General features: G+C 32.1%; 1 protein-coding gene across 15 annotated transcripts in view; it reads left to right on the forward strand.

Annotated features, from left to right (window-relative positions):
• The window catches only part of LOC122517086 (hemicentin-2), a 31,334-nt gene that overhangs the window by 13,978 nt on the left and 2,667 nt on the right, over positions 1 to 14,689 (forward strand). For 14 of the 15 annotated variants that reach the window (XM_043635433.1, XM_043635440.1, XM_043635436.1 and 11 more), the window contains 15 exons: positions 1,833 to 1,987; positions 3,417 to 3,587; positions 5,606 to 5,767; positions 5,945 to 6,129; positions 7,149 to 7,151; positions 7,599 to 7,749; positions 7,900 to 8,011; positions 10,620 to 10,801; positions 10,927 to 11,271; positions 11,372 to 11,638; positions 11,729 to 12,085; positions 12,201 to 12,461; positions 13,336 to 13,587; positions 13,834 to 13,974; positions 14,534 to 14,655. In XM_043635433.1, the coding sequence (XP_043491368.1) occupies positions 1,833 to 1,987; positions 3,417 to 3,587; positions 5,606 to 5,767; positions 5,945 to 6,129; positions 7,149 to 7,151; positions 7,599 to 7,749; positions 7,900 to 8,011; positions 10,620 to 10,801; positions 10,927 to 11,271; positions 11,372 to 11,638; positions 11,729 to 12,085; positions 12,201 to 12,461; positions 13,336 to 13,587; positions 13,834 to 13,974; positions 14,534 to 14,655 (2,866 nt within the window). The remainder of the gene's footprint in view (positions 1 to 1,832; positions 1,988 to 3,416; positions 3,588 to 5,605; positions 5,768 to 5,944; positions 6,130 to 7,148; positions 7,152 to 7,598; positions 7,750 to 7,899; positions 8,012 to 10,619; positions 10,802 to 10,926; positions 11,272 to 11,371; positions 11,639 to 11,728; positions 12,086 to 12,200; positions 12,462 to 13,335; positions 13,588 to 13,833; positions 13,975 to 14,533; positions 14,656 to 14,689) is intronic. The other variant, XM_043635446.1, reaches the window with a different exon arrangement.

Raw genomic sequence — 14,689 nt, forward strand, 5'->3', positions numbered from 1 at the left:
CTTTAAAATTAAAAGTATATCTAAGGAATATTTGATCAAAAAAAAAATAATAAATTTATTACTTAAATACAGGGTAGCAGTATTAATTTATGATATTAATATTATATAAACAATAATTAATAATAATATTAATAATAATAATAATAATAATAATAATAAAATACGTGTACTATTAGACTAATAATTTAACTTTAATATTAAGATAAAGGGATGAAATGTTGTATTTAATCCGTGCATAATAATCAACCACCGAATACCAACAACCTTAATGCATATCCACGCATATATTATTATAAAAATATACAAAAATATATTTCCATTGGGGTACATGCTATTAAATGAAGACAAAGTATCGCAATATTTATATCAATTTCGTGTAAAACTTGGTAGGACTGGAGCGGGGGAGAGGGGATTGCTCTAACGAATGATTTTGAAATGAACTCATCAGGTGCTATTAACGAGCACCCTAATGCATCTAATACAAATGTTTAGTTGTTCACATACAGTAGGATGTTTCTCAATGTCTTTGTGATCCCGCTAATCGAAATCATGCAGATGTGTAGAGCGGTGTGATTATAACCCGGTGACAGAGAGAATATGCATGTCGAATCGGGAAAACAAGAGGATAAGGGGGAATGAGAATAGGCGGAAGCACGTGGTACAATCCAGGCCAATTGCCCGAAATGATTGAGTTATGGGCGAGGCGATCGATGAGTGACCGAAGGGTTACGAGTGCGAGTGGGTGGTTCTGTATAGAATAGGAGGGCAATTGGGGGTGGTTGGAGAACGTGTTAGAGATATATATATATATATAGTTGCTTGAATTTCCTTTATTGCCTTATTACACATATCCATGTATATGTGCACATGTGTATATGTAATATGTAGCTTTAGAAAAGCTAGTTTTCTTCTTCCACGTTCTCTCCTTTGATTCGATAACCTGCACCACTCTAACAATAAATAAGTAATAGTATACATTCACAAACACAAATATACATATATTAATATATATATACGTACACACACATAGAAGCACATACAAAGAGAAAGAAAGAGAGGGAGAGAGGGAGAAAGTACACCTACTGCATCCTCTCGTAATTTCGTATTAAGGCGGGGACTTAGCTTCTAATTATTAGGAGAATCGAACGTTCGTGCTCTGAAATAGGGGCGCTTCATTTACGATGCTAGGTAGTTGGTCTAGGTCTATCTTGTTGGATTTTCTCTAAAGGTCGGTATCTACTGTTCTTGTCTTTACTGTTGCTGGGTGTTCTTCTAAGGTCCTGCTGATAATGTTGGTACTCTCTACCATTACTGTTAGGTAGAAGACGGGTGCATAAGAAGGGGAAAGAGAAAAAAGAAGAATACGAAAGGGAGTATAAAAGAAGGGTTTTCTAACTTACTGCTTCGTTCGCGCTACCATGGTTGACAATTAAGGTGTTACGGAGCACGAACATCAAAGGTCCAACCCAGACTGATCGTTGTTTCAATTAATGATCCAACTTAATACTACTATTACTACTATTACTACTACTACTACTACTACTACTACTACTTTCTGCTGCTACTCTTAACATACTCCATTATTATTAAATTAACTTTCATGCGATATAATATTAAAACAGAAAATCAAGTTCTTATCTTTAATCACGAATCATCATTATTTTCGTAATATTATTACGCGCAGATATTATTATTTTTCAATTATAATTATAATAATAATAGTAATAATAATAATAATAATAATTATTATTATAATAAATATTAAATAATAATATTAAATAATAATTATTATTATTATTATTATTAATATTTAGAACGATTTAATGTTACAGATTGGACATGGAATATATGCTCAATTCGACGACGGCTTACCTGAAAATGATCGATGTTAAACTCGAGGATGAAGGACTATACAAATGCGAAACTGTATACTCGGCTGGAAATTTAAAATGCGATAATATTCAACACGTAATACTTAACGTTACGAGTAAGTTTTTATTTTTATTTTTATCGTTTTTAAAAATATCTTGGATTAAAATTTATTTAAAAATTCATTTATGTTTACTGGAAGAATAACCGGTATAATCGAATATTTCGTACGATGTCAATAATTAATTAGTTGATATATTAAATTGATAATCATCATTTATAATGAATTCAAAATTCGAACGGGGAATCATATATTCATCATTTTATTATAAATATCAAACATTTATTTATCATGAAATAATAAAACATATCCTAGAAATTATTTCCATTTATATGATTTAATGTTTTATTAAATCAACGATTAATATATACGAATATTTTATTTCTATATTAATAATGATTAAATTAATATTATAAAGTGATAAATGATATCTGCAATAGAATTAAAGAATTAACCCATATAGGTACGGGTCATCAAAATCCCATATGAACGACCGACCGACTCAAATAAATTTCGTACGAAAGGGTTAAAGTCTATTATTGATATTTTCATTATAATTACTGATTCTAAAATATAATATAAAAATATTAACCCTGATAAAAAAATAATGCGAGTTATCTAAAATTTACATGTATGTGTCTGTTCAATTAAAAATTAATCCAATTAAAAAGGTTCGATTTTGATAAGAAATGATTGCCGTCGACACACATATATCTAATAACGTCCATTACATTATTGCTAGGTGTTATATAGTGAAATAGACTCCCATTATCACTTAACAGCGGTAACCTACTTATTAAAAGCAACTACTGGATAGATATATATAATATCATTTCATCTCATCTCATTTAGAGGTTTCGCGTACGTTAATTTCTTTTTAAAGAAAAAATTAGAAAAAAGAAAAAAAAAAAAAAAAGAAAAACATTAGAAAACACGAAGGAGAAAAAGAAGAAGAAGAAGAAGAAGAAAAAAAAAGAAGAAGAAGCTAGAAACCTAACCTATTTTAACTTCGTTTCTATAAAATGAAATAAAATAATTAACATTATTTTCAAGCTTTTTTTGGCTTCCCCCTGGTACTTTTCTATTTAGGTTATATGCAAGGCTATGCAACCGCGGTGGTTCCGAAACGTTCTCTTCGATTTTTCCACTTTACCTTCAAAGTCTCTTTCTTTCTTTATTTCTTCTCTTTTCTCCCTCCCCCACCCCTCAACCTCTGTTTCTTTTTATTTTCTTTTTCTTTATTTGTCTTTTCTTTTCGCTTGCTTTTTATTCGTCACGATTGGGACTACTAAAAAGAAAGAAGCGAAGAGAGAAAACGAGAATGTGGTTGGGGTTTGGTGAAGGGACAGAAGAAGTGGGTGGGGGAGAGGGGTTAGGAAAAGGAGAAAAAGAAATAAAAAGAAATAAAATGAAATATCTACAGCTGGTGCTTTTCTATCCTTGGGGGCGACTTCATTTTAATCCCTTTACTCGGATTTGATTTCAGTAAAACCCGTTAACGTACATGTCATCGACGAGAACACAAAGAACATTTTAAGTCCGGATACTACATTTGGACCGATAGACGAAGGTTCAACCATTTCACTGACTTGCGAGAGTGGCGAGGGTAGACCAGTTCCCACGGTGCAGTGGTTTAAGGGTGATCAACAGCTCGAAGGTAAGTTTCCAATTTCGTTTTCTTCTAATGGAACTCGTCGATTGGTCTCGCTAATCTGTTAAACGTGAACGATACTACACCGTCAAACGATCTATTTCAAATAAATCTTCGAAAGGTAAACAAGTACATTTCCAATAATTTCACCAAACGTTTTTATTCAGGAGAGGCTTGGGGGGGAGGAGAGGAGGGGGTATAGCAAGAAATACTTACTTGTCAATTTCTAATATTAAAATAATGTTTTAATAATACTAATAATATTTTGTCACGGGATTAAATATTGTACATTATAGTGAAATAAGAATTTAATGTAGGAAAAAAGTGATCCTATACTTCGAAAGATTTTTCAATGGGTGGTTTAGAAATTTATTTATTCGTGTCTTTTCAAATGTGAAATTAATTACTACGAATTATAGTATCAGTATCGAACATTTCTTATCACGAAACAATAATGTAATAAATGGAAAATTTGATAATAGTAGTGGAAAACGGTTCCCCGAAAGATTTAAAAAAAAAAGAAAAAAAAACCGCGTTCCCTGCCAAGTTGCATTTGACTAATCATTATTTTCATGTCACGCGTATCGAAAAAATGCGATATCAAACGATCATTGCTCACCTTTTATCTTTTTCTCTTAACGAGAAAAATATCATTCAACGTAAAAATGAGTTTCGACGTGTATCCAAAAATAGTGTACGCGCATCAGGAAACATATTAAATAAAAAACAACCTATTTCCCATCTTGAAAGGATGAAAGTAACGTTAACTAAAATCATAATATTAGTAAAATTAAAGAGACAAAGTGTCGAAGTTGTTGTTATGAAACAAGTATCTAATCGACAGGGGGAGTTTGATAAGGGTTTGAGAGTTACAACGGTGCAAATCGGTACACAAAAGAGGCTACTTTAACCATAAGATTCAAAGTATGTTGGTAAAGGAATCGATGAGGAGGACTAAAGAGGCTAAGAGTCTGCGGTAACGTATGATGAGAAAAGTTAGCGTTGCCCTTCGTTCAACAGAAGTTTCCCTCTCTCGAGTCTAAGCGTTATGGGTGCGGAGAAGTCGATTAGTTAGACGACCCAGCCTCTTCACGACTTAACGCGATTAACGTAACATGTACGAAGGAATTAACTGCACCTTCGGGTAGACCAAGAATATTCTCTTAATCCAGATTAAGTTCCTAGAGTTTACTATAGATCCATGCACGTATGTAATGTGAATCCTAACGGTACAGAATGTATACAGCGCATAACGAAAATGTAACTACAAATTGGAAGGGATATCGATTTCCAATGTTAAACTCAATCGAAAATGTAGAATTACTATTTTTGATACAATTCTTTTTGTTTTCAAGAAAAATCGACTATCAAGTTTTATCCAATACGCGTGCAGTTGAGAGGTGACTCGAATTGCTTTCCTTCCACTTGGATATTCTACTTCGTATTTGCAAGAAAAAAAAAAAAAATCTTCTCTTTATATTGACATAAGTTACTATAATATTAAAAGTCCTCTAGAAAGTTTCATTGCTTTTATTGTGGAAAGTAAGTTTTAAATGTACATAATATTTTTTTTTTTATTTTATGTTATTTATTTTACCGAATATTAGACGTTATAGGAAAAAGACGATAAAGCATATATATATTACTAGATAAAATAAAATAAAAAAACCGATTACAATACGCTGCAATAATTCGCCGTAATTTCGTAACTAATTTTCTTGAAAACAAAGTTTCCTATAAAAAATAATCATTCTATATTTTCGATTAGCTTTCGAAGGTAGAATCAAAATCTATCGTTTCCTACCACAATTTCCTCACCCCTACAAATTAAACCTTCCCCCTACTATTAGTATACATACATAGATGATATTAGGGTATACCCTATCAAAGAAAACGTGTCACGTAGCGTGTGTTCGTCGATGTAAAAGAAAAAGAAGGTGTCAGTGAGAGAGTGAGAGAGAGTATATGTCCCAAGGTAGCCTTGCAAAGAGGGTACTAATCATTTTCATTAATTATATTTCCAGCCGAGGCTTCCTCGACGGTCGACGCCAATGGCATAGGCACCGGAAGAAGCTCCTTGAAGATGCAAGTGACTCGAGACGAGCTTGGCGATGTTTTCACGTGCAAGGTCAACAGCGTTGCTCTCTTAGAACCCATCACGGAAGACATTAAATTCGATATTCATGGTAAGAATGTATACGTGCATGTTCATCTACATGTGTGTATCCTTTTATAGGTGTAGGTATTGGTATTGAATATATATATATTTGGTGTGTGTGTGTGTGTGTATATGTTATTGACTTTTCTTACTTTTACTATCCACATTCATATATTTCTCGACAATGTTATCATTATTTTCATAGTGCGTCCATTAAAGATGGATTTGAGCGGAGTGGTTGGTCATGCGGTGCAAGGAACGAAAATATTATTACAGTGTACCGTAAGTTCAGCAAGGCCAGCTGCCAATGTAACTTGGTACAATGGATCAGAACCATTGACCACTAGTAACGAAAAATACGAACTGTTTGAGACGAAAATATTTGAAAATGTGAGTGTGTGTACGATAATCTATAATCAATTTTTCCCCCATTACATTATTTCTATTTTTATTTGATTTATTTAATTACGTTGCGGTGTGTCATTTAATTGATAATAAAAGCCAACTATTATGGTGTGTGTGGTGATACTACGTGAAAAAACTAAATTGAAAATGTAGAATGCAACTTTTTTTCTTTCCTTTTTTTTTCTTTTTCTTTTTTTTTCTATTTATCTTTATTTTCGAGAAAAATAAATTTGTAAGATTTGTCGAGTACACGTGTGCACTCGATTTAGTTTCAATTCAACGGATTTTACTATTTTACTCTCGCATATTTTAAAGAAGCATTTTTATATATTTCTTAATATTTTGGGGAATAAACTAAGTTGAAAATATGGAATACAATTTCTTTTTTTTTTTCTATTTAGCTTTATCTTCCAGAATAAATAAATTTCGTCGAAAATTTGTCGAGTACACGCGTGTACTCAATACAGTTTCAGTACAACGGATTTGACTATTTTATCCTCGAAAATTTTGGAGAATATTTTTATACTTTTCAAATATCGTTGCGAAAATTGTTAGCACCATGATATCTCTTGCAATGATGCTTAACAAGGATTTTAGTTTTCAGGATTCCAAACTTGTTTTAAGTGCACACGTATTCAACAACAAATGTTGAAATTATGTTTTTATTATTTTTCTTAAAAACAAAATTTACTAAAAACAGGGATTTCGTTATACATTTTCGACCAAAAATTAGTTTTCCACGTAGAATTAACCCCTGTTCGCTTTTATCATCAATAATAGGACACCCTTTATATATTGCTATCTCTGTTTTTCTCGTTTATTATCATCGCTCGGCTGCAAATATTGAAAAAAAAATTAAAAAAAAAAGAAAGAGAGTAGAGTAAATTAAACACGATCTATTATTTCTAATCAATAAATTAAAAAAAAAAAATAAGAACACTAAATGAGAATTATCTAATCGATCGTTTTTTTAACTGCTGCGCTGATCGTTATCCGATGAGAAGGGGGTGAGTTATGAGAGTAGTCGTCGGAGAGCGAAATTTTTCGCAGATTCATTATTCCCAATCGTTATACGTTTAAAACGTGAAATATTAATATATAATTCGTATTAATAAAAAAAAAGCATCGTTTAAAAAGAAATAATAATAATAAAAGAATAAAGAAAGAACAAAATATATATATACTTATATCAAAACGGATATTATACGTCGATTTTCATTAAAATTATACAAAAAATGTAGATTCGTATTTGTTTGTAACGTTAATACTCGTATTAGCACGGTATAAATGTAAAAAAAATACCAAAAACAAATGAAAGAAAACAAAGTTATATCGTAGATGTAAATGCGTTTACTTTCGCGTTATAAAATACATAAATACGTGTATACATAAATAAATATAGACGAGCTACGTTGATAGGATTAAATGACTTTAAACGATTTATTTGTTCGTAGAACGATAGTACGTCAAAAACGATAAGTTATCTTGCTTTTACGGCATCGGAATACGACAATGGAAAAACGTTTAGTTGCATCGCTGAAAATCCTGTTATTCGTACTAAACGCCTCAAACCCATGAAGGAAGTAATTACGATCAAAGTATTGTGTAAGTAATATTATATTGAGTGTGTATATGTGTATATATGTATATTTAACCGATGTATATATTTATACTTAACTTTTTATATATATATAAGTTAACACTTTTTAACTGTATCTCTCTCATTTATCTTCTTATATTTCATTCATTTCACAGATCCGCCGATAATCAAAATGAAACCGGTTAACATAACCGTCAATGAAACGGAAGATTTTACGATTTTCTGCGATTACGAGGCTAATCCAAATACTTTGATTAAAGTTAAATGGTAAATTATATTTTCTATTTAATATTTATTTATTTTTATTTTAATCAATATAAAATAATATATTTGATAAATATTATTTATCAAATGTTAATATTTTATGAAAAATATTTAACCATCAATTCAATTTCTTTTCACAAATATCACACATCCAATACTAACATTTTATTTAAAATATTGCTCATCTATTTACGATATTAACAAATTAATATATTAAACAATATTTTATTTTATAAATCAGTAAAAATACAAAATTAAAATTAAAGAATTATTTTTTTTTTAAATACTAAATTGCAAAAAAAACTGTACATAACCAAAAGTAACAAAATTACCAACATTCTCATTACCCTCATCATTATCATTATGGTAGTTATATTAGTTGAAATAAGAGAACATATCTAGCCGATCTTTGGCATTACTAATGCACCTTTTTCATTCGAAGCTAAAGAGGAATCCGTCCCAGGACATAATAAATTTCTCTAGCCTTTTCAACATCCTTTCATCCTGTCTTCCCTTCTATCTACTTTTCATTCTCTCGTCCTTTGTATCCGCTACTTTCCCTTCTATTTTCTATCTGCTTTATTCACTCAACCAGTCTCCCTTTCTCTCTCTCTCTCTCTCTCTCTCTCTCTCTCTCTCTCACTGTCGTAATATATCATCCCCCATAGCCATCTTCAATCCGATCAACTTCGTTCGCTTTACACTTCGAAACGATATCATCCCTCTACTAATTGGCACTTTAGGCTCCACGTTTAAATTTAGTCCGAAAATCCCATGGGGTAAAGGATATAAAAATCTTGTATTTTTTATTTTTCACATACGAAAAATTTGTTCCCTTTTTCCCCTCCTCCCACCTCACGCCAATCCCTCACTTCCCCCGTTAAATTAATTCCACGAGATAATTTGGATTAATAAAATTATTCGATGTTCTTCCATCTTTATTAATTCGCTCAAATAATTGTTCATTCGAAAATCAATGGTAGGGAATGAAATTCTATTAATTTTATGAGACCCTTTTTTGTAAATAAAATTATTCGACGTTCGAATATACGTTTATTGGGTTCGTTCGTTTATTTGTTCGAAAATCAATGGAGGTGGGGGTGGAGGAGACTAGAAATAAAAGTTTCATTTATTTCGTTCGTTTGATAAATATATATCATTCATTTTAAATAATGTTATTCAAATTCAAAGGTACTAATGATTCTCTCTTTAAAACAAAAAATAAAATAAAATAAGGGATGAAGAATTGTAACGCACTTTTTTGTTTCCACGATATGGATAATCAATATTTTTCTCAATAAACGCATTCCAAAGATTTTCGACGATCTTCGTTGGTTTGTTCATATTGTTCATTCGAAAAACCAATGAGATATGAAATATTTTTAATATCTTTTTTCGTTTAATAAAAATACAATTCAAATACGTGTTCACGTGTGCGAAGATATTAATGACCCCCTTTCGAGCATCTGTTCTACATTTTTTCTATCCTCAATTAAAGATAATGAATTTTTTATTATAATAATTCATTTGTTTTAACGGTGTTCGCCAATCTTCGTAGGTCGGTTGATTTGTTCATTGGAAGGGTACCATTGATCCCTATCGATTTATCCATCTAGCAACGAGTTGACCTTAATTCAAAGCCAGTCCTTCCTCTTCCCGCCACCCCCCTCCCTCCAGCACCCTTCCCCCTACCGAACCCCTCGCCAGGTTTTTCTCTCACTTTCACAAAGTTGCTTCCCTTTCAAAGGTGGTAACAAGTAAATGGTAAAAATATTCATTAGTCCTTCTATACAATTCCGTAAATGTGTAGGTAAAACGTAACGTAACTGGCTCTCTTTCGACGAAAGGAGGCCAAGAGAGCGATGTTTCTCATTTTTTTCTTTCTCTTATTCTTTTCTTTTCTATTTCTTTGACTCCATGTCTACTATCTCTCCGCCCCATTCTTCTTTCTTTTTTCCTTTTTTGTTTTCTTTTTCCCTTCTTCATACTTCTTACCACCACCACCACCTCCACCTCCACCTCCACCTCCACCTCCTCTTTCTTCTCCTCCTCCTTTAGGTACTTCCAAACGGTACGATGTATTCATTTCTTTTTATAAGGCAGGTACGCTTCATTATCGAACGGTGAAAACATATTTTCTATATTTATTGTTGTGTTGTTGTTATTATTGTTGTTCTCTCATCCCATTCTTCGTTTTATTACTTTAAAATCAAAGACTATGAAAGAAAAAATAAAAGAAAAAAAAATAGAAAAGAAAAGAGAAGAAGAAGAAGAAGAAGAAAAAGAAAAAAAAAGGGAACGTGGATTGTGATTTGTTTGCAAAAAAAAAGGGGCCAACCGAGTTGGTAGAAAATCACAATGGGTAAGTTACATTCTTCGAAGTGTAAGATTTCAATTAAAAGAAAAGTCTCGAATGAGAGACGCCAGTCACGAACAAAAGGGATATCGTATTCGTTTGTTTGAACTGGCGCGTGCACTGCGCGCGCGCGAAAAAGAGAAGGGAAAAAAGAGAAAATAATAATAAAAAAAAAGAAAAAAAAGAGAGAGAGAGAGAGAAAGAGAGAACGGAAATGGTCACCCTTTTGTTTATCCTTGCGACGTTTTTTACCAGGTTACAAGAAGATCTGGAGTTAACATTGGACGAAGACGAGCATTATGAGGGTGGTAGCACGGAGAATACGGCATTAACTGTAAAGAATGCAACCGCTACCGATATGGGTTCCTATAAATGCATTTTAGAGAATAGCGTTGGGGCTACCAGTTCCAAGGAGAGCGTAAATGTGTCCGTTTTATGTGAGTATACCTGTACAATCTACTTTTCTTTATACATTTACGTGTAGATGTGCACGTGTATGCGTGTACACGGTAAGATAGAAAATCGAGAATTTAATGTCGTTCATTCTCATGCACTTCTTCAGATAAACCCGTGGTTGAAGTGATATCGGATCCGGGCACGCCGGTGAACGAGGAAGAACGTTTGAACGTGTCGCTGAGTTGTTCGGTACTTTTTGGAAATCCCGAGATCCTAACGGCCGTACGGTGGTACTTGGATGGGGATCTCCTAAAGGAACTTCCAGACTGCACGACGAACGATACGATAACGTCAACGTTGCCCGAAGAATCCTCCAGTATTTGCGACATTGACCCTAGCAAACTGTTATTGGAAGCTGTTGGACGTTCCTTTCACGGAGATTATTCTTGCGAGGGTAGAAACGATGCTGGCTGGGGTCCCATGTCTCCCAGCACATCTGTCACCATTTATTGTACGTTCTTGCTCTTTCTTTTTTTTTTTTTTTTTTTTCATTTATTTTATTCTTAATTCGACCATTTTCTAAACACCAACACCGAACCAAAATTCGACAGATAAACCTGGCCCAGCAACCATATCCTATGAACCCAAACGTGTTGTTAAAGGACAACAATTGTCTATCAGCTGTTCCGTTGTGGATCCTGGGAGACCGGAAATAATTGGTTTCAAATGGCATCGAGATTTGTATAGGTTACCAGATGAGACCAATTCCGTGCTCTATATCGACTTTGTCGACGTTAAAGCTGCCGCTAATTTTACCTGCATGGCTTTCAACGAAGCTGGTGTTGGATATCCCGCTACAACCGCTATCGATGTTTTAGGTAAATTATTATATAATATATATAACAACAATGTCTTTTAAAGATTATTCGTGATAAATGTTAAACGATCGATCATCATTTGTTGATCAGTTGCACCAACGTTTATCCAAGCTCTGGAAAAGTATCAAGGATTTGTGTACAATTCTAAAAACGTTAGCCTCGTTTGTTGGATAGAATGTGTCCCAAATTGTAACGTTTCTTGGTACAGAAATGACGATCCCATAGATTTCGAAATATCCGATCGTTATTATTTATTAAACAGCCATAAGCCATTGGATTATGAAAACAATCATTTCGCAAGTATTCAATCCAATTTAACCTGGAATTTGACTGCACTACCAAACGGTCGGCTCGATCATATGGACGATGATGCTAAATTTACCTGTAAAAGTAGCGATAATGGTATTGGAATACCAATCGAAAGTACAACTCAATTTCACGTTGAATGTAAGTGGAAACTAATGTTAATTAATTAATGAACGAATTAATTAATTAATTATTTTAAACATGATTTAATTTAGTTTCGGGGATTTTGTTTTGTTGATCTATCATTCACGTTTAGTTCCACCAGAGAACATGACGATTTCAAAGAAGATAATAAACGTTACGGTCGACACCATACCGGAAACTGTCAGTTGCGACGCGAAAGCTTATCCAAACGCGACCTTCAGATGGTTCCGCGAGGGTTCGAACGATACTATTATCGAAGGGCAAATACTTGATTTAAAAACACCTATACCTAGACGCAGCAATGGGACTTATTATTGCGAGGCATCAAATCAGCACGGGAAACTTAATATTTCCCTCGTCGTCAACGTCCAATGTAAATACCCTACTTTTTTTTATTTATAAATATTTCCAAATACAGCGCGTTCCCTCATTTAATTGGGAACACATTAATATTTCCATTGTTTATGGTTTAATGTTAAAAGTACACGAGACCAATTTGTAATATTTCAAGCACGTGTAGAGATAAGATAATTTTTAATTTTTTTTTTCCAAGGTCATTCCTTTTTCAGATATTTCTCTGTATAATAGAATCTTATGTTTTTTAAATAACATAATTCGACGTAGTTTAGAAAATATATTTATTAATTATAATAAATATAATACGATACTTATATAAATTATAGATTAAATTTTAGTAAATGTGTAATTAGTTTATTAGTAATATAGAAATAAATATCATTCCAAAATTAATACTTTTTCGATATAAATAATTTTATAAATTTTGTTAAACAAGATTGGATCGATCAAAGTAATAAGATAAATGTATGATTTAATTAGATAAAGAAAAAACCTGACATTGAAAAACAAATTAGATTTCCAGTACGCGTGGCCTTTTTATTTCTTTTTTTTTTCTTTTTTTTTTTTTCTTCAAACAATTTCATTTCATCCTCAAAACTTTTTCCATAAAACCATAAATAACGTAGATATTTTATGCGTTACGATTGAAATACTTCAACCATTATATTTGTTTATTTTATCTCTCACATTCTTCTTGTTATTTTTTCCTATTTTTAATGTTGTTTTTTTTTCTTTTTCGATATATTGGTCGATTCTCATTGGAAATACGTTTTTTTTTTTTTGAAAAAGAATTACAAAAATTCTCTCTCTTTCTCTCTCTCTCTCTCTCTCTTTCTCTCTCTCTCTCTCTCTCTCCTATGGCCCTTTTTTTTTCTTTCTTTTGAACGCAGTTAAGCCTGAGTGTCAGATACAGCGAGAACGATTGAAGGATATGGATTACATCAGCTGTTCGGCAATTGGAAATCCAGAAGAAATCGATTTCATCTGGTTCATAGAAAATGACAACGAAACGGTAGATTTCGAGATTCAGGATGGGATAAGCTATGTACTTTTGGATACTTCAATCACGAAATTTCGAACATACGTGTGCATTGCCAACAATTCAATCGGTCAATCCGAGCCCTGCGATTTGGATATTTCCGGTGAGACAGATTTCCCATTTTATATTCATCGAAATATTTATTAACGAATTTATTTGAATTCTTTTCTTTTTATTATACGATGGATTGATCCTCAATTGAATAAAAAAAAAAAAAAAAAATATTGTAAAATACAAATGTCGTGTCTACTTTTGGTTGTTACTGTTATTGTTGTTATCATTGTATTTTTTTGTCTATTTGGTTTATTTTATTTTGTATTTTTTTTGTTCTGTTTTTGTTTAAATATAGGAGACGTACCTTGGTGGTATCGTATGGATGGTAACCTGTTACTCATAGCAATAATCGTATCAATTATCATAATACTTGCGATAATTATCGTCTGTGTAGTCATCCTTATAATTTGCAGGCGTAAACGGAAACAAATGAAATGTAAGTTGTTATAGTCGAATTATTTTCAGTTTATATATCGTCTATGTAATTTCGAAAGTCACTGAATATACATTTTCGACACACAATCAAATTGACCGATGTATCAGCTGTAGCAATTAATTCGGTATCTTTTAATATACGCAAATTTATTATTTATTTATAAAATAATCATACGTACGTTATTATTCGAAATATTTTCTATTATTTTCGATGACTTTGATCCATTTTTCAAGCAACTGCCGAATTTATTGACGATAAAGAGATAGCGTTTTTTCATGCAATGAATATAATATCAACGTTCATATATAATTGTTATACTTAATAGCTTAAATTGTTTCAAATTCCATTAAAAATTCAGGAAAAATTTATTAAGCATCAATAATAGTGTGTACAAAAAGTATACGTTTCCGAAATCGGATTTTTTTCTATTACAAATGTTAATTAATGACTTTTGATTGAACATAGACAAATTATAATACACAGTGTATTTGAGATAAAATTTGAATAGGAAACATTAGGAAAATAATATTAACGATAGATCGATGATCATTTTTTGTAGATTCGAACGAAAATGGAAATAATAATCAAGCGAATAATATGACGGAAACAATGGGGGACGGTACGACTAAAACATTTTATGAAAATTTACCTTTCCACGGTATCCAAGCTCCACCTAACAAGGTCAGTTTTAATCATATATTGTTGTTAATAATAT

The sequence above is a fragment of the Polistes fuscatus genome, unplaced genomic scaffold (assembly GCF_010416935.1).
Source record: "Polistes fuscatus isolate 324 unplaced genomic scaffold, CU_Pfus_HIC Scaffold2, whole genome shotgun sequence".
Lineage (NCBI taxonomy): Eukaryota > Metazoa > Arthropoda > Insecta > Hymenoptera > Vespidae > Polistes > Polistes fuscatus.